At 42.2% G+C, this 20,045-nt stretch overlaps 1 protein-coding gene across 2 annotated transcripts in view; it reads left to right on the forward strand.

Moving 5' to 3' along the window:
• Positions 1-10,064, forward strand: part of MGAT4D (MGAT4 family member D) — a 38,574-nt gene extending 28,510 nt beyond the window's left edge. For both annotated transcript variants that reach the window (XM_080631144.1, XM_080631145.1), the window contains exons 9-15: positions 32-162; positions 2,467-2,574; positions 3,417-3,610; positions 5,662-5,740; positions 5,860-5,938; positions 8,320-8,432; positions 8,981-10,064. In XM_080631144.1, coding sequence (XP_080487270.1) covers positions 32-162; positions 2,467-2,574; positions 3,417-3,610; positions 5,662-5,740; positions 5,860-5,938; positions 8,320-8,432; positions 8,981-9,007 — 731 coding nt within the window. In that variant the 3' untranslated portion in view covers positions 9,008-10,064. The remainder of the gene's footprint in view (positions 1-31; positions 163-2,466; positions 2,575-3,416; positions 3,611-5,661; positions 5,741-5,859; positions 5,939-8,319; positions 8,433-8,980) is intronic.
• Positions 10,065-20,045: the final 9,981 nt, after the last annotated feature.

A 20,045-nucleotide genomic window follows, 5' to 3' on the forward strand; every position in this document is an offset into this window, starting at 1 on the left:
CTGAATATGCAACTTCTTGTCTTGCTTTCAGGAAAATTGTTTAAATCAGAAGACTTGCCACTCATAGTGCAATTTTTTCTCATGTTCTATAAAGATAAGCCCATAGACTGGCTTATAGACCACCTGCTCTGGGTTAAAGTGTGCCATCCAGAAAAGGATGCAGTAAGTATGTCTATGAATTTGTGAACATAACTAATACTTAAACACACTCATGATGAAATAGTTTATTTTTAAAAGGCGAAATAGAAATCCCTCAAATATGACTTTGGAATTTGTAGCGAAAAATCTGCTGCTGATCTGCACAGAGTTGCATGATGTTTGAGCCCGCTAGGGCATATGGCAAGGCCCAGCTCACAGCAATTCACATTTCCACGTCAGTGCTGTTTTGCCTCCTCCAGCTGCCTGCAGCTGGTCATGTAGAGAACCCTGCAGCACTAAAGAACATTTTGAATATGTAAACCTATGTGAACTGTCACTTCTCATAATCTTCTGCTGGCCCCCAAAATGAAAGTCAGTAAAGCATACCTTTTACAGTAGTTCTGAATTTTGCATACCAGTTCCTTTCTTTCAGGAAGCAGAACTTGCTTTAGATCTTTTACTGCCTGGGAAAATTTGACTGTTTGGCTGAAAAAAAATAATGCAGGGAAATGGGGGTCAAATGAGCTAAATGATACTTTTCACTGAAAATGAAAGAAACAGTTGTGTGGAATTGCAAAAGGTGCCATTTCTAGTACTAAAGGTGAGCCCAATGAAATATTAAGTATTTCTTTATGCCCTTTTTGCATTCTTTCTCTCACCAGTCTTTGGAGCTAGTCACTACTTATACCTTTCTTCTATAACAGACTGTGCCACAAAGGACGGACCAGTTTCTGGTCCTTCTTGATTTTTAAGGCTCAAGAACTTTATTTGATTAGTATAGCCAGTCCCCACTCCACGTGTTTGCACATATTACTTTTGTGTTGACAAAGAGGGAAGAAGAGATAGATAGGAGCTGTACAAAGCAGGAGATTGAGGGGAGTGGAACAAACAAGCTTCACATTTTACTGCATAGCAGAGGAGACTCTTGGGGATAGCATAAGGTCCCTGGTTTTACACTTAGTAATGCCACTGAAGAGTCTCCATTCCCACTTCATACAGATAGGAGTAAGCTTTGAAATCCGACTCCATGGGTTAGGGTGGCTCATATGAGTTAGAGTGAGCCTCAAGTACCTTTAATTTAGGTTCTTGTATGCCTGTGATAACAGAAAAAGATACAATAATGTTAACATCACCCGTTCAAGATCTAATGTGCCAATTTCTGGCTGCTAGATGAAACATTTTACTTTCATTTTTTAAATGACTGTACTAGCTTCAAAGACCTGATTCGTACCTAAAATGAAGCTCTGTTCCTGAAAGTCAGGCAGCCAGCTCATGGGAGTCTCCTCTGGCCAAGCCAAATCGGAGTGGTATCAGCAAGTTTCTAGTGAGTTTCACTTCTGCAATTGCAATTTCAATTGCTGTGGGTGGCAAAAACCTACTGAGACAAGTCAAGTCTAACGCTGCCCTTGGGTGGGAATGACCAGTGGCATGACCTAATGGGACTACTCATGACAATATGGAAAATGGTGGCTGGAGGAAGGACAGGGATCCCAGGGGCTGCTCTTCTGTTAGACAGGCTGAATCAGTGGGCATTCCTAGAGGCACCAAGAAGGAAAATTGACAGAAATCCACATGCTTTCCCCTTTTCAAGCAACTAAGAATGTCACTAAGTGATCACACACTATGCCTCACAGGTGAGTTAGCAGGGTACTTGTTTGTGGCTATTACGTGCCATCCTGTGGTGATGGGAGTTTGGCACATGTTCTCTTGCCTGGGCTGAGTGTTAGCATATCAAGATTCAGCTACATTTGCTCATGTAAAAATAAAATTCTCCACAGTAAGCTGTTCTGTAACATTACATGTATAATGTTATAATGTTATAAAGTGTACTAAACTGGAAAATCAAGATTGAAATACAGCATCTAAGGGCATTATCTAATTGTCAGAAGAAAGATACATAACTTAGAGTAACTGTAAGACTTTCAAACATAGTAGAAAGAGACAAAATAATAAAGGTTGAAATGTAACTTTGAATCTAACTCAAGAAGGTCAGTTTGGTCAAAATAGTTTAATTAGAATGATATAGCAAGGCTAAGAGAAATGAAATTTGCTAGAAAAGGTAAAAAAAATGAATCAGTTTCAGATGTGAGGTCCATTTTTTTGAATGATGAGCCTTCAAATCTACATAGCACCACTAGAGGAATTACAAATATTAGGTCTAGAAACGGTGTATTTGAAATAAGATGACTGTTAATATAAGGATTACTCATTTAACTATAGATAAAAAAAAGGACCCATACCCTCAAGTACATAAGGAAATTGCTGTATGTAATTCAGTTTTCTCTCCTTTATTTGAATACAACTTAGCTCCCTTTTACTTTCTTTCAGACACACTGTGAAAAGGAAAAGGCAAAGTTGCGTATCCGTGCTAAACCATCTCTCTTTCAGCATGTGGGAATTTATTCATCACTGGCTGGGAAGATACAGAATTTGAAGGTAAGGATAAGAAACTAATGCCATGTTTCTAAATGATATGCTTGTGTTCTGACTTGTTTCTCAAATCAGTTTCAAGTATTGCATCTTGGGCTTTAGATGCATTTCTGTATCCAAGAACTTTGGTTTACAGATCTGGGGGAGAATATTGATCTGGTGTCTAAACTGCAGGTGGGGCCTACTGCTTCTGCACAAATATCTTTGAATCTCTAATCTGAATACTTGTACCCATCATAGTTGCATTTCATGGCACCCTCTGCGTAGTACAAGGTTTCATATGCTCTGCCCCTTACAAACGCAGCTGGCTGTGATGGTTTGTTTTGGACGAACAGTCCACAATCCCAATGCAAGAGACTAGTAAGAAGGACAAGGTTGTGACTATCGTGACAGCCATAGATTTTTAGTGAGAGTTTGGGTGGCAAACAGTGGCTCTACCACAAGAACAAGAGCAATGAAGCACCAGACTACAGGGATGTCCTGATGGCGCCATTTAGACTAGCCATTTTAATTGCTGTATTGGATCAGAGTAGAGGTTCATGTAGTCTTTATCAGAGACCAGTATCAGGTCTTCTGGCAGAAGGCACAGTATACAACTATGAAATAGCCTACTGTGGAGAATTTCATTATTAAATCTAGGCAACTAAGAAATAATCAGTAAAACTCTGTCTGCAAACTGCAACTCTGAGTCTCAGTGACTACATTGAAACGAATATTTCTATTAGAAATAGATTGTGTGGTTTTTGACACTGAGGCAATTATTTTCTGGAATAGCTTCCTATAATTCAAAATATTGGAACACTTTTTTTCATTATGTTAGTGATATTTGATTTCTTTATATCGAACAGGATAAAGATTTTGGCAAAAATGTGCTACATAAAGCACATAATAATCCACCTGCAAAAGTGGGTACCAGCCTAAAAACATACAAGCAATATACCTTGGAGAAAGTTTATAAAGGACAAGACTGTTTTTGGGCTTCAGCTCCAGTGGCAGGGGACTACATCAGCTTCACCTTTTTAAATCCACTGAAAGTTGAAAAGTAAGTATTATGTGATATGGAATATCTAGTCAGGAAATGATTGAGCCTATTCAAAGTCACCAGTGCTCAACTGTTTCCTTAAACCATAGCCTCGTTACTGACAAGAAATCTATGATTTGCTATTTATGTGCTCCCCTTTTTGAATTCCCGAATGCATTTCTTGCTTGGTAATTACAGAACTTTTTTTTTTTAAATATCTTTTATTTCTTCAGTTTAATATTTTACATTCTCATGATAATTCTCAAAAGAATTTTGTTTTAGTGAGTTTCATCAAAGGAGTCAGTGAAAGGTTTATTTCTGTATTTGTCAACAGAAAGGCTGTTTGCTTGATGTCAAGTCAAAGGCCATGTCCCAGACCAGACACTTACCAGTGTAGGTGAAAAAAGAGGAAATATTCACTATTGTGGGGAAATAATGAAGAGTGAATTAATAAAGGTGGGATTCAGTTGAAGATTCAGAGATTTGAATGTAGGTGTTTACAGTAGAGACGTCTATGTAAGGTAGATGTGTAAGGTCCTACTATACATAACAGATAAAGATCTTGATAAAGTCAGTGGAAGCTAGACAGCTATTCATCTTACTTGCTGTTTGGTCACCTGAATCACTTGCTGAGTCTCCTTGTCTATACTGAGTATATTCCCATTGCTGTAATGAAAACTTGAACAATTGGGTCACAGCCAGATTTCTAACTTCACATGTTTGGATCTACAGCTAAGTCTCACCTTGAAAGTTTTTTTCATACTAAGAGATGAAACTATCTTCTCTGTTTTCACATCATTCAACTTGGGTGTCTTTTAAAGGAAGATACCTATAGCTTAACATAGAGAAGTGTTTTTCAGAAAGCCTTACTCTATGAACAGTAGAAACTGAGGCTGGCACCAAAAGGACCCATCCTGCCTGGTTCAGCAAAGTTTCTTCTCTCTTTGTCAGACTGGAGAACAGACCTGCGTTAAAAAATTAATCATCTAGCTAGAAATATGGTTCCAGGAAAGTGACGCAAATTACCTCAATTACCATATTTTTGTGATGATATTGAGAGAGAAAAACTCCTTCACTGTTGTTACACTTCCTCCCAAAACTGGTCACAAAACTAGACCACTTCCATTTCTGCAAAGATTGTAGATTTCCCTTTTATTTTAAAAAGTTCTAAGAAAGCAAGTCTGTATCTCTGTCTAGTAAGCTGCGCTAAATGACAGTTGTTATAATAAACACTGGTGTTCTGTGATCAACACCGTTAATTAACTGCGTTATGCTTTGGAAAACTTGGTAGCCTGTATTTTGCATTTTCGTGTTACTGGGAAGTTATACTGGATGAAGCTAACTTACATACTGCATTGCCATCACACTGCTAACCTGTGAAAATGTATAGTTAATCCTATAATATTTGGTGTACTTCTTAGGTTTTGATTGTTTGATAGCAGAGGAGGGAAGTTGATGCTTTAAATTCCTTGGCTCTTTTTGGATCTAAAAACCTAAGAACTCTAATGCCAAAATATAAAACCAAATAGAGATAATTTTTTTTTTTTGAAATCTCATAAGTGGTTTTGCTTCGATTCTTGCTTTGACAGTGCTGTTGCTCACTGGCTATAGAGATTATTTAGAAGCACCTGATCGGTATTGATACAAAGGGGGATTCTCTTGGCATGTAGCATATGGTCTTGTAAAACCAGGCATTTTTGCTGCCACTGCATTCCAGAAGCTCATCTCACCTCAGCCTTAGGATGGTAGGAACAGATGAGAGGGCAGATCTTCCTTAGCCATTGAAACCTGTAAAGTTAATTTATTTGGAACTTGAGCACTGAAAAGGGGAACACTTGCATTTTGTGGCTCCAGAAAAAGATGTTTTTGATGCTTGTTCTGTTTAAAATGAAAAGCCTCTAGCATGGTTTGGTCACACACTGGGAAGTTTCAGTGCCTATTTCTGTTCTCTGCAGCCCACGACATATAAAAGAAAAGGTATGTGAAACTTTCCATCCAAACTGGAAAGCATTAATTTCCGAGAACTTTTCTAAAGTATAAAATACTTAGAAATAACATACCTTTCCTATCAGGTACTTCTTCAGAAGTGGAAACATGGAGCACCCTGGTGATAAGCTGTTTAACACAACTGTAGAAGCGTTGCCAGCTGATGTAAGTCTCTCACTTCCAACTGTAATACAGAGTGTTATTTCATTTTAGAATGATGTTCAGCACAAGATGTCATGCCCTAGAAAATACTTCTGGAGATCTTATTGTTTTACTTTTCACAGGAAATGCTAAAAAAAGAACTGGTTGACAATGGAAGTAAATATAACTACCCAGCAACCAAAGACGGATATTTACAGATAGGTAAATAGTTTATTGTGACTTCAAAACCTGAAATTTTGTTCTTACATATAAAGTGGTTTTGCATTTGAGAATTTCATTAACTCTGTAATAAATACAATATTCCAAGGTGAGCTAGGAAGGAAAACAAACCCATCACACCCCTGCATATTGTAGTATATGATGTTTAACCAGTGACTATACTATTTTAATGATGAAGAACCCTACTAACAGTGGCGAAAGCTAAGACATTTAATTAGAAGAAAAACTAACTGCACTCTCTGCAAGATCTTAGTAGGATGTATTGGGTTGTATCTGTGGCAAGGTTTTGGTAGTGGGGGGGCTATAGAAGTGGTTTCTGTGAGAAGCTGCTAGAAGCTTCCCTCATGTCCTCAGACCCAATGCCAGCTGGCTCCAAGACCACGGGCCAATGCTGAGCCTATCAGTGACTATGGTAGTGACTCTGGGATAACAGAGCTAAGAAAAGGGGAAAGTTGCTGCGCAGCAGCAGCTGTAGCTGAAGAGAGGAGTGAGAATCTGTGAGAGAAACAGCCCTGCAGACACCAAGGTCAGTGAAAGAGGGAAGGAGGTGCTCTAGGCACCAGAGCACAGATTCCTCTGCAGCCTGTGGTGCAGACTGTGGTGAGGCAGGCTGTGCCTCTGCAGCACATGGAGGTCCATGGTGGAGCAGATACCCACCTGCAGCCTGGGGAGGACCCCACACTGGAACCAGGGGGATGCCTGAAAAGAGGCTGTGCCCCCATGCGAAGACTGTGTTGGAGCAGTTCATGAAGAACTGCAGCGCAAGGGAAGGACCCACACAGGAGAAGTTCATGGAGAACTGCCATCCATTGGAGGGACCACATGGTGCAGCAGGGAAAGAGTGTGAGGAGCCCACCCCCTGGGAAAGGAGGTAGAGAACTAGGAATAAAGTTAAACCTGGGAAGAAGAGAGGGGTGAGGGGAAGGTGTTTTTAAGATTTGGTTTTATTTCTCATTACCCTACCGGAATTTGATTGGTAATAATTTAAATTAATGGTTTTTTCCCCAAGTCAGGTCTGTTTTGCCCATGATGGTAATTAGTGAGTGATCTCTCCTTGTCCTTATCTCTACTCATGAGCCTTTTGTGATACCTCTCACCCCTATCCTGCTGAAGGAGGGGAGTGATAGAGCAACTTTGGTGAGCACCTGGTGTCCCGCCAGCGTCAACCCACCACACAGGATAACTGACTCTGGTTTGGATTTTGCCTCATTAGCTGAAGACAAGGATTTCTTATGATTATGAGGGCATTAACCTGTGCTCCAACCTGAAATGAAGTATAATACAGTGCACCTTCTTCCTCAGAGTGGTGTGTGACTTCTCCTAAATGAACTGCAGACTCCACGTGCCTGCTAAGTCTGGGTTTCTATTACCTAAACTAAAATGCCAGTATGTGAACAAAAATGGGACTTACTGGGAGATCTGCTTTGCTTGCCACTTTCTTTTGTCTCTCTACCGCTTAATTACTCTTTTGTCTCAGTGAACCACTTTCACCTTAGCAGCACTTCCACTTTGCTTTGATTTGCACCTCTCTCCCATCTCCCTTTGGCATTTTGCTCTAAGAGAGCCAAACCAAAATGCTGTCAACTCACAGTTGCATATGCAAGCCAATAGGAAATTAATATTGTACATGGGATGCGTGTTTTTCATTTGCCTGCAGTTAAAAAGCATTGGAACTAGTGAAAAAATGTATCAGAATTGGTCCATGATTCCTAATCACAGAATCACAGAATCCCGAGAGTTGGAAGGGACCTCAAAAGATCATCTAGTCCAACCCCCCTGCAAGAGCAGGGTAACCTAGAGTACATCACACAGGAACTTGTCCAGCTGGGCCTTGAATATCTCCAACGTAGGAGACTCCACAACCCCCCTGGGCAACCTGTTCCAGTGCTCTGTCACTCTCACAGTAAAGAAGTTTTTCCTGATGTTCACATGGAATCTCTGATGCTCCAGTTTACACCCATTGCCCCTTGTCCTATCACTGGACACCACTGAGAAAAATACATCTTTTTAAAAATTATTAGATTTCTCAGAAAAATTCTTTTAGGTTATTTAACATGACCACATGTGCCATATGTATATGGTCACCACTAACTTATTTGAATGTATTTTCTAAAATTTCTAGCTATAGGTTCTTTATTTTCTTGCATTTTTTCTAGCTCCTAGTTGCTGTAACTGAAGGAATGAATCCTTCTTGTTTGTAGCTTTATTAGTCACTTGTTACTGTTTCATCTTTTCCAAAATACTTTTTTTCCCTAATGTTGTATCCCTGGAGTTAATTTTTTAATTTGTAATTTACAGCTTTTGCGTAAGTATATTTCGTGCTAATGGATGTTTGTATAGGTCTTGGTTTATTTTTTATTTAGGGGCTTTTGAAAATGGAATTGCAGAAGGCAATATCAATCAGTCAATGAGAAAAATACAGGCTATTCGTCTGTCAGTCAATTCTGATTCTCCTGTATGGGCAATACTTAGTGAGGTAAGCATGTTAACAAAAGCATTTTAATTAAAGCTTTATTAGATAAGTATCAGTTCTTCTTACCGTACAGTACTGATAATCATTAATTTGTATTTAATTTCAAATGGGATTTTGTGTGGAAAAACACAAGTAGAGAATTATTTTAGTTATTCAGGGGAGAGGTTAAATTTACTTCTTAGAAAGTGATGGAAATACTCAATTGGGACGATTCTCTAGTTTTGAAGTGCTGTAAATACAGCCACTAGAATCTGGGTCATGATAAACAAACCATCCAAAGGAGACAGGGAAGCTTTTCTAGATTTTTCCAGTCACTATCTTGGATATTAATTATAATATGCAAACATTTTCAGGTTAATGTGATTTTTTGATTCTTCAAGTATTCTCCCAAGTGTCTGAATTTGTGTGAACCCCTAAATAGAAAATACTTAGCAGAAATCACTGAAGAAATTACTACAGCCTTAAAGCCATATTTGGAAGGAAGGAAAAGCTATTGTCTTAGGCAATGCTTCTGCAGGCTTTAGAAAATATGACATTTTGGTTTTTTCCAGGTATTCATCAAGACATCTGAAAACTGAAAAAAAGAATATTTGGTTTGTCACCTGTTACAGATTGTTTGAAAACAGCAACAAAAAAATGGCTGGGTAAAGACAGCAAATACAAACCCATTTAATTCTTAATACTGTGTATTAGGAAAGAGTTAACTATTGAATCTTTATATAAGGAATATTGGAAGCTATGAAGAGCCTGATTACTTTAGTAATTTCTACAAAATGTTCTTGAGTAAGGTGTCATAGATAAAAATCTCACCTTAACTTGGCAACATTCAATGTAGATTATTATACACAAATAAGAAGCCAATACAAGCTGTCTCAGGGACTAAAGCATACACGTATTGTTAAGTTTCACTGGAACTAAAAATATGGATATTTTTGAAAAATATTAAGGACACAGTTTTCAACACCACTAAAAACTGGTCAATTTTGGGGGGAAAATAAAACTGAAGGAAAAGTTATCAATATTTATTGCAAGCATTTAGAGCAGTCCACAGAGATAGGAACAACTTAATAATACGAAAATGGATCTCAGACTTAATGGAAGAAGTGTGTTTCAGCCTTAATGTAGCCTAAGTTATATTTAATTGTTTTTTTTAAATGGAAAGTGCCTACAATATACCATTTGAATAACTTGAAATTTAAATGGGCATTTTTTGGAGGATTGTAAAACTTGTCAGTGAATTGTGCATTGAATTAACTACAGGAAAAATAAGGGTATTATGTGTAACTGTATTTTTTGTAGAAAGAAAATCTATTCAAGTAAAATGTTTGACGCTGGAATTTGATAATTAGTATGTACTGATACTTAAATCCTGGTCACAAAGCTAAGCTCAGTATAGATTTGAAAATAAACGTTGAGCCACAGTTGTGTCATTTGAAATGTTTTTGGGAAATGGTAATCCACCTTGGACATCTACCTGTGCAGAACTCCTGCATCACTTCCTTGGCACGTGAAGCACAACTGCGCCCTCATTCTCCTGCTCATGCATTGCATCCTGACAGCAGTGTGAGAAACAAACTGCACTGCGCACCTGTGTGTGGATTTGTATTAAATACATTAAATTAATGAAGAATTGTATTATTAATGCAAGAGTATTTTTATTTAGAATATGATTAAATTAATTTTATTACATTAAAACAGTTCAGAAGGGTGTTTTTTAAAGACCTTCTCTAATATTTTGATAACTTACAGTATTGTTTATATACTGTGGTGCTATATATATGTGAGTGTAGAGATATATATATGTACATATGCACGTGTGTATGTCTTGGAGCAAATACCGCAGCCCTTACTAGGTTAAGAGTTTAATGCAGTGTCCTGGGTTCAGCAGTAGCAGACATTTTTCTCCTTCTTAGTAGCTGGTGCAGTGCTGTGTTTTTGACTTTCAGTCTGGGAACAGTGCTGATAACACCAATGTTTTTAGTTGCTGCTCAGTAATGTTTACTCTGATCCAGGACTTTCTGAGTCTCATGCTCTGCCAGGGAGGAGGGGAAGCCAGGAGGAAGCAAAGACAGGACACCTGACCCAAACTAGCCAAAGAGGTATTCCATACCACAGCATGTCATGCCCGGTATATAAACTGGGGGCAGTTACCCGGAAGGGTCAGATCACTGCTCAGGTCGGGCTGGGTATCGGTCAGCAGGTGGTGAGCGGTTGTATTCTCTTCCCTTGTTATTTCCCTTATCATTATTATTATTGGTGGTAGCAGTAGTGATTTGTGTTATACCTTAGTTACTGGACTGCTCTTATCTCAACCCGTGGGAATTACATTCTTTCGATTCTCCTCCCCATCCCTCTGGGAGCAGGGGGAGGAAGGGGGTGGGGGAGCGAGTGAGCTGCGTGGCTGACTCCGCTTAAACCACGACATGCAGGTTAAGAATTAATGCAGTAATTCAGAGTGCTTAGCAATACACAGACGGACACCTTTATCCATCAGCACTTACATTAAAAAGAAGGGTTGAATGAAACTGAGGCCAGTGGATCATTAAAAAGCAGCAGCTAAAACTGCAGCTAGGGAAAGAAGGGAAATAAAGAGGCTCTGCATCGAACTATATGGCATGAGAAGGGCAGAGCTGCCTCAGATCATCTTGTTTTCTGCTCATACAGGAGCCTGAGATATTTAGTCACAAAAACCTGTACTAGAAAATAAAACACTACTTGTATTACATTAAAGGAAGTTAAAATTGAGTTCTCTTAAGTAATTCTCTCTCTGAACCTGAAGTGCTTTAGCATCTTTGGGGAAAAACAAATTGAACAGGGCCCTCTACCCAAAATGGCAAAGCAAGAGATAACCTACAGAACACAAGTATTTGCCTGCAGAGCTGTAGAAACTTGTATAGGTGTGAAAATGATTAAAGTGTGGATCTTCTCCTGATGCCTCAGTTCAGTTCTTAGCATATCGTAGCTTTTAGTTCTTTCAACAAAATCACATCATTTCACATGGGGATTATCTTCATCTTCAGGATCTTGTCAGGTGTTTCAGAATGGCAAGTTCTTGTAGACTCTGTAACTTTACAGTCTGAACTGCCCTCTTGTAAGGCCTGTTTCACCTGCCAGCAAAAGAAGTAGGAATCAAAGCAGAAGCAGCATTTTGTGTAGAACATTTTACTAATTAAGTGTGTGATCTAGTAATAACTTAAAATCTTCTTTTCCCATTGCTTTTACTGCAGCCAAGTCACAAGCAGGGAACAGCGTCTGCATTCAGGCTGCCTTGTACTCACCTGTTACAGGAAAGTGTCACTGTAATGAGGTGGTTCATAGAACTCACTAAGAACTTGCCAACAAAGTTTAAGTTGACAAGCAGGTATTCTTTATTGGAGTGCTGGGGGACACAGGGGATAGCTCCTCCTTATGTGCCTTGTGTGCGTGTGTCTTGTGTGTGTTGAGGGCAGGGCTTGGTCAGCGGGGCGCGTAGCTGCACCAACAGACGCTGTTCTGTATGTATTTTGTCATCAGGGTTGGCTGTTCAGTGAGGAGTTTCATAGAACCATGGAATGGTTTGGGTTGGAAGGGGCCTTAAAGCTCATCCAGTTCCAACCCCCTGCCATGGGCAGGGACACCTTCCACTAGACCAGGCTGCTCCAAGACCCATCCAACCTGGCCTTGAACACTGCCAGGGACCCAGAACCAACAGCTTCTCTGGGCAACTTGTGCCAGTGTCTCACCACCCTCACGTGGAAGAACTTCTTCCTTGTATCTAATCTAGATCTCCCCTCTGTCAGTTTATAGCCATTCCCCCTTGTTCTGTCTTTACACACCCTTGTCAAAAGCCCCTCTCCAGATTTCTTTCTGGCCCCTTTAGGCACTGGAAGCTGCTTTAAGGTCTCCCCAGAGCCTTCTCTTCTCCAGGCTGAACAAGCCCAGGTCTCTCAGCCTGTCCTCACAGCAGAGGTGCTCCAGCCCTCTGATCATCTCTGTGGCCTCCTCTGGACTTGCCCCAACAGCAGGTGTGGAATTTCTTATGTACTTTTGGATGTTAATAGCAACAACCATCACACACAAGTGAATTATCCGGGCTTCTTCCTAACACCCTATGTTTGGTAAGGAACTGTTACAGATGATGTGTAGCTTCCATTCCACTCTGCACGCCAAGTTGCTACTGGGGCTTTTCCATTTAGTCATGTTCTGCACTGAACCTGCCCACACCTTCATGCACTGCAGCTATGGGCCCAGTGTAAAGTCCGGCCATGACAGCAGTGTCTATCTGAACAACTGCAGGGTGGAGCACGCACAGGTACACATCAAACTCAATGTACCTGTGTTTGCAGTCTCTCCTAGTAACTCACTGTCGAGGGAACACAGGGCCTTGGCCTCGGGAAGAACGCGGCCTTTGTCGCCTGTACAACGAGCCGGCACCCCGGGCCGGACTCCGGCGCTTAACGGCGTCGCCGCTACGAGGCCCAGATGCAGCCTGGGAAGGTGCTGCCGCGCGATTGGCTCGGGCACCACGTGCGGTGAGGCTGGCAGCCGCGGGCGGAGCCCGGATTGGCCCACGCTGCAAGGAGGGCTCTCCTCGATTGGCCCGCCGTCCCCGCCCACGCGCGCCCCGCTGGGGCGGGTTGCGGGGCGGAGCGAGCGGCAAGCACCTGCTGCCGGGCGCCCGCATCCCCGGGAGCGTGGGGAGAGCTGGCGCGCATGCGCCACCGGTGATGCCCTGGGAAAAGGGGTCGTGCTCGGCCGGCGGGGTGTGGAGCGTGTCCTACTGCTGGTAATCCGCCGTCGCTATGGGGAGGGGTGTGTTGGGCCTGCTCTGCCGCGGCGGCGGGGGACTGGCTGTCGGTGTCGGGAGGGCATTGAATAACGGGGGGGGGGGGAGAAACGGCAGCCCAGGCCCTGGCGGGTGAGTGCGTGTCTTGGGTGCAGGGTGTCCTGCCTCCCTCCCTCCGCTGCCCGGCAGGTGCGAGGGTGGTCTGTGGCGGGGCGCTGTGTGTGGCAGAGAAGAGGGGGGGCAGGAGGCGTTCCTCGCTCGTCGGCCGTTACCGGCCCTTAGGCTGCCTGCGGCGCGAGGACTGGAGCGCGAGCCTGAGCTGTGGCGGCTCCTGCCCGCCCGCCCGCCCGCCCGGTGGGGCCCTGGGGCGGGGGTTCGGGGCCGGGCCCCGGGCGTAAGGAGAACAGCTTCGTAAGGGGAGCGCGGCCCCTGCCTGTGGCCTCCCTTCCTCGGCTTCCAGCAAGTCGTCTCTGTGTAAAACGTGGGGATGGGGCTCATCTTGGGTGCTGCCTGACCACCGAGTGGCCACTTGACTCAAGGGGGGTGGTTTGTTTGTTTGATTAACTGAAAAATAACATCTTCCTAGAGGCTTTGCTCAAGCTAACTGTAGTACCGAAGTAGCTTGACAAGGCACTCATGCGAGTTCAGCACTGCGGCTTGAGAGTTGTGTTCATTTCAGTATAATGCTATTAATGCTTTGGCAAAAAAAAAAAAAGTGAAATTCTCATACAAGACAAAGGAATAATGAAGGTTTGTTTAAGAACCATGGCAGTGTTCAGGGCCAGGTTGGACGGCTCTTGGAGCAACCTGCTCTGGTGGAGGGTCCCCCTGCCCACAGCAGGAGGTTTGGACCTAGATGAACTTTAAGGCCCCTTTCAACCCAAACCTTTCTGTGATTCTAACTCCAGGGTGCTTTTCATGGAGCAGCTTCACCTGAATGTTGTCTTTGGTTAGTTGATGTCAGTGCAGCTGTGTGCAAGAGGAGTAAGTCAGCACATGGCTATGGGTGGAAGAATGGGTTGGGGAAAGAAGTACTTCCCTTTGGTCCTGGATGGAATTGACACTGAGCCCTAAGAAAAGCCCATGTGTTGGTGCTGGATGCAGAAGTTTTGGACCTCTGAGTGATGAAAGGCTGTTAATGGCAGTCTTATTACACCTTTTCGGCTTGAGAATGCAAAACTCAGAGTTTCATGCGGAAGGCATGGCCTTCTTCAAAGTACATGGAAAAGTTAGCAATACTCTAAAATATCCTGACCACTATTTAGTTCCACATGAATTGGAATATCAATGCCATTAGTTTCACGGCATGTGTAGACTATGCAAAGACTATGGTGCAGAAGGTTGCCATACTTGTGCTGTGCACCCATCTGTAGAAATTAAATTGTTCAGGTGGAACTGGACCCCAGAAGGTATCTGCTCTGACCTGCTCTTCACAGCAGGGTCAGCCTTGAGGCTGGTTCAGGCTGTTCAGGGCTTTATCTGGTCAGTCTTGGGAAAACCCCAAGGACTGAGACAGTGTGTGCCTGTACCACTGCTTGCCTGCTTTCACTGGGGGGGGATGTTCTAATATCCAGTCAGAATATTCTTTCAGGTTATGCCTCTCGTCTTTCCTAAATACTAAGGAGCCACTAAATACAGTGGCTCCTTACTTTAGTTGCAATATTGTGTGATATTGCAGCAGTGTGGCTGGTCCCAAGAGCCTGCTTTACAGCAGTACTGCTGGCTCAGTGCAGATATGCTGTAGTTACCCATGCTCTCACAGTAAAAAGTGAACAAGCTATGCAAAGATTAAGTTTTAAATTGCAGGCCTAAAGTTATATATATTGATAGGATTGTCTATATGTGTAGAGAAAGCTGAATATATGCTGCCCATCCCAAAAGGAATAACAGGGAATCCCATTTTGGAGGTGTAATTATTATTGGCTAAATTTTTATGACTCAACTTAGGTGATTTCAACTTTTCACACTGAAGAATAGCTAGACAGTTCCCATATGGGTCGTTCTATAGCTATATTGCATTCCCAATTGAAACTAGTGCCCAGGTGTATGGTTTTGCAATTGCCTGTTTGCTGCAGCTCCCTGAAAGATGTTTGGAAGACATGGGCCTTTGGTGCTGAGGCCAAGACTGCTAATAAACATGTTTTGTGTTTGTGTGAGGGCCATAGATGGGATAACTTGTTTTGTTTTGCTGAGGAACTTTTAACAGTGGGGATCCTTTTGGCTTGTTTTTATGATCACCTTGAGAAAAAAAATTAAGTTTTTTTGTAGGCCTTCGTGTGTTAATTAGGAAAGTTCAGTAGGTTATAGAGACAAATAAGTGTGAAGTGTGACATTGTGTTTTGAGACCAGAAACTCTTTGGCTTAGTTGAAAGATTCATTTTACATTTGAAGACTGTAGCACTGGCGGAGTTCACAAAAGTAAAAGATGTAATGGTCTTGTTTAAAACCATCTTTGCCTAGCAAGCGAGTGATAACTGTAATTGTTCTTGATAAATGTATGTCAGTGTTTCTAGGATTATGTTAAAAGTGTGCCATCTCTTCTTGAAGCAAAAGAAAGGGATATAATTGAAGACTGAGTGAAATTAGGAATGTCATAGGCTAGGATCAGGGAGTAGTGATAAGAATTGGTTATGAATGAAGTGAAAGCATCAGGAGTTTAGGAAGGGGAACTGTATGGAATAGTATTAGTCTGGTTTCTTGCTAGTCTATGTATGGAACAAGTGGATAGGGTTAATTACAGCAAAATTACTGTGAAAGGCATTTTGAATCTTACACACAATACACCTCAAAAGTATTGACAAAAAAAGATGTATCTCTTCATTTGCTTTAGGAAAAGAGGAAGAGACCATCTGCATGACAAACTAGCTAACCTAAGGGGTAGGCAAGTTTTATGCTAAAAAAGGAAGTCTAATACTTGATTTATATATGACACTTCAGCTAAGAGCTAAAGAGTCCCAGAAGGTATTGATATGAAATTTGTCAACTGTTTGTCCTCATATGATGATGAAGAACAAGAGAAAGAGGGTGGTGAAGTGTGATACCCTCAGACAAAGTTGCTCAAAAGCACACTGTAAGATGGGATGTTCATGTATGATAAATTAAATGACTTTACATCTTCAGGGCAAGATTATTTTAAGTTCTTGAATTGGCCAAAGAAGTCTATGAATTAACAGTATCCATAGGTTTTATCTGTAAAGTAAAGTACAAAAAAACCTAGTAAAATTTGCAGGTAACTTTTGAGATGGATTTCTGTGTTAATAACTGAGAAAAAGCAGAAACCATAGACTTGCCATACTCAAGCCAAACAGACAGCAAAGTAAAATGTTTGAATTGCTTAGCAAATCTGATGAAGTCAGTAAGAGACTCTCACCTTCCAGTATAAAGTGGTATCTTGAATTGCTGGGATATTTAGGGTTGAAGTGGTAAACACTTCAGTCGCTAAAAAGCGATGACATAACTAAGAGGGTGACGCTTTCTCAGGCTCAGAAAGCACCTCAGCAGCACAATATTTAGTATGATTAGTAGTGGCTAAAAGTAATGCAGGGTTTGAAAATTTCTTACGATAGCGAAGTAAATATCAGTATTTGTCTTTCTTTTTAAACTTACTGTGGCTAGAAATTAGTAAAAGCCAAGGAGAAATACCAGTGCAGTGGTGTCCTGGTTTTGGTAAGGGCAGGGTTATTTTGTTCTTAGTTGCTGGTGCAGTCCTGTGTTTTGGCTTCAGTCTGAAAACAGTGCTGATAACACACCGATGTTTTTAGTTGTTGCTCTGTAGTGCTTACTCTGATCAGAGACTTTTCAGTCTCTTGCTCTCTGCCGGTAAGGAGGGGCACAAGAAGCTGGGAGGAAGCAGAGACAGCACACCTGACCCAAATTAGCCGAAGGGATATTCCATACCACAGCACATAATGCCCAGTATGTAACCTGGGGGGAGTTAGCGGGAAGGAACCAATTGCTGCTCAGCTTGGGCTGGGTATCAGTCAGCAGGTGGTGAGCAATTGTATTGTGCATCACTTGTGTTTTCTGAGCTTTCGTTTCTTCTCTTTGTTTCCTATTGTCATCATTATTATTATTGTTGATATTCTTTCTATTGTCAATATATTTTATTTTTTAAACTGTTCTTATCTCAACCTGTGGGGTTTACATTCTTTTGACTCTCCTCCACATCCTGCCCAGGGAGGGAGAGAAAGAGGGAGTGTGAGTGAGTGGCTGCATGATTCTGAGTTACTGGCTGGTTCTAAACCATGACAGTCTTTTTTTGGTGCCCAACATGAGGCACGAAGGATTGAGCTAATGACAGATCTGACCAGTGTGACAAATTTGTTATAAACTTTAATTGTCTTGGTTTAATAGTCTGTGGGTCACAGTGTTGATTTCATTTGTTTTCAGAGTTGTTGTGTTTGGTCTCAGTTTTTTATATATATATATCTTGCTTGCAGTATGCATTCCCTGTTTTGGTGCTTATTGGCTTCGGGGCCTGGGCTAAGGTTCTCATTTTGTTGTACTTTATAGTAGTGGCTTGTGATACAATAGAGTTGCTGGTCATGAAACTGATCTGGTATATGTTCTCAGTATTGCTGTCACCTCTATACTGTGGGAGCTGTGTAACAGAGGCTATTAATAATCATACCTCTTGCTTTTTCTCCTGGGAGAACCAACCAGTGGAGGAGAAATTCCCCTACAAATCTCGCCTAGGCTATTCACAGCAACATTTGAGAATTTTGAAAATTCTTAACATTCTTGGGATGCTGAAACCAGCCTGGCCCTATTGATAGAAATCAGTATGTTGTCGAATATGGTTCGGATCTTGCTTAGGGTTGAACAGCTGCATGTGGCTACTTCAATCCACATGAGAAGCACTGCAGCTCAAAGGAGAAAAAGAGACTCCAGTGACACTGATTTTAGCTACTTCAAACACTGTGACATGCACTTTAGCTACTCAAATCCCAGTGGTAAGCACTATGACTACTCAAACCCTGTTGACAAGCGTTGGAGCCACTTCAGTCTCCACAACATGCGCTGTGGCTACTCAAACTCCAGCAACAGGCACCACAGTTATTTTAATCTCCATAACAAGCACTGCAGGCATTCAAACCCCAGTGGCAAGTACAGTGGCTATTCAAACTTCAGTGAAAAGCACTGCAGCTGTTTTAATTCCTGTGATCAGTACTGCAACTATTCAAACCCCAACAACAAGCATGACCACTAGATAGACCCTGGCAATGGGTGATATAACTGAACCAGAGAACCAACCTGTGTTGGTATCGTTTGCTTCTATATGCAAGAGGAAATGGAAACAGAAGCCAACTCGTTCAGTGAAGGAAGATGAAGAAGGGCCATTATCAGGACTAGAGGAACCATTACCGGGAGCAGAGGAAGAGGCAGAACAGGAGGCAACTTCTCGATCCCTATCCTTGACTGAATTATGGTATATGTGAAAAGATTTCAGCTGTTGTCCAGGCAAGCACATCATCACCTGAATGCTGCGATGCTGGAACAAAGGGGCCAGCAGTCACAAACTAGAGGGTGAGGAATCCAAGCAGCTGGGATCACTTGCAAGGGAAGAGGAACCTGACAAAGCCATGGTGAAAGAGAAACAAGTCCTCAGCCTCTGGAGGCAGCTCTTGTCAGCTGTGAAGGAAAGGTATCGCTAAAGGAAGATGGTTTATATGTGTGTGTGTGTGTGTGTGTATATATATATATATATATGCACTACCCAGGAAAGTGGACCACAATAGAGGCCTTCAGTTCCTGAGGGAATTAGCTATTCTAGAGAAGATTTATCATAACTTGGATGCTAAAGAGCCACCCATAGATACAGATGAAGTTGAGTGTACATGACCGATGTGGCAGAAATTTACAGAGTATGCAGTTTCCCAGATGTTTTGGAAGAGCTGGATTTTACTCAGACTCCTATGAAAAGGAATTCTAATACCTTTGTACAAGAAGTAAGTGCAGAATCTTATGATCACTGTTAGAGGGGCCCCAGCTCCAGCCAGGTGGAGGTGAGGGACAGTCAGGTTTACTGGACTGTGGATCAGATGGCCTGGCACATCAGTCCTACAGAAGTATAAGGTTTTAGTAGATACTGGTGCACAGTGTACGCTGATGCAATCAAGCTGTTAAGGGGTGGAACCCATTTGTATTTCTGGAGTGACAGGAGGATCTCGAGAGTTGACTGTACTGGAGGCTGAGATCAGCCTGACTGGGAGGAAATGGCAAAAGCACCCCATTGTGACTGGTCCAAAGGCTCCATGCATCCTTGGTATAGGCTACCTCAGGAGAGGGTACTTCAAAGACCCAAAAGGGTACCGATGGGCTTTTGGTATTGCTGCTTTGGAGACTGAGGAAATTGAGCAGCTGTCCACCTTGCCTGGTCTCTCAGAGGATCCTTGTGTTGTGGGGTTGCTGAAGGTCGAAGAACAACAAGTGCCAATCGCGACCACAACAGCGCACCGGCAGCAATATTGCACCAGCCGAGACTCCCTGATTCCCATCCATAAGCTGATCCGTAGACTGGAGAGTCAGGGAGTGATCAGCAGGACTTGCTCACCCTTTAATAGCCATATATGGCCAGTACAAAAGTCTAATGGAGAGTGGAGACCAACAATAGACTATCGTGGCCTGAATGAAGTCACACCACCATTGAGTGCTGCTGTACCGGACATGCTAGAACTTCAGTATGAGCTGGAGTCAAAGGCAGCCAAGTGGTATGCCACGACTGATATTGCTAATGCATTCTTCTCAATTCCTTTGGCAGCAGAGTGCAGGCCACAGTTTGCTTTTACTTGGAGGAGCGTCCAATGCACTTGGAATCGACTGCATCAGGGTGGAAACAGCCCTGCCATCTG

The sequence above is a fragment of the Psittacula echo genome, assembly GCF_963264785.1.
Source record: "Psittacula echo genome assembly, chromosome: 1".
Classification (NCBI taxonomy): domain Eukaryota; kingdom Metazoa; phylum Chordata; class Aves; order Psittaciformes; family Psittacidae; genus Psittacula; species Psittacula echo.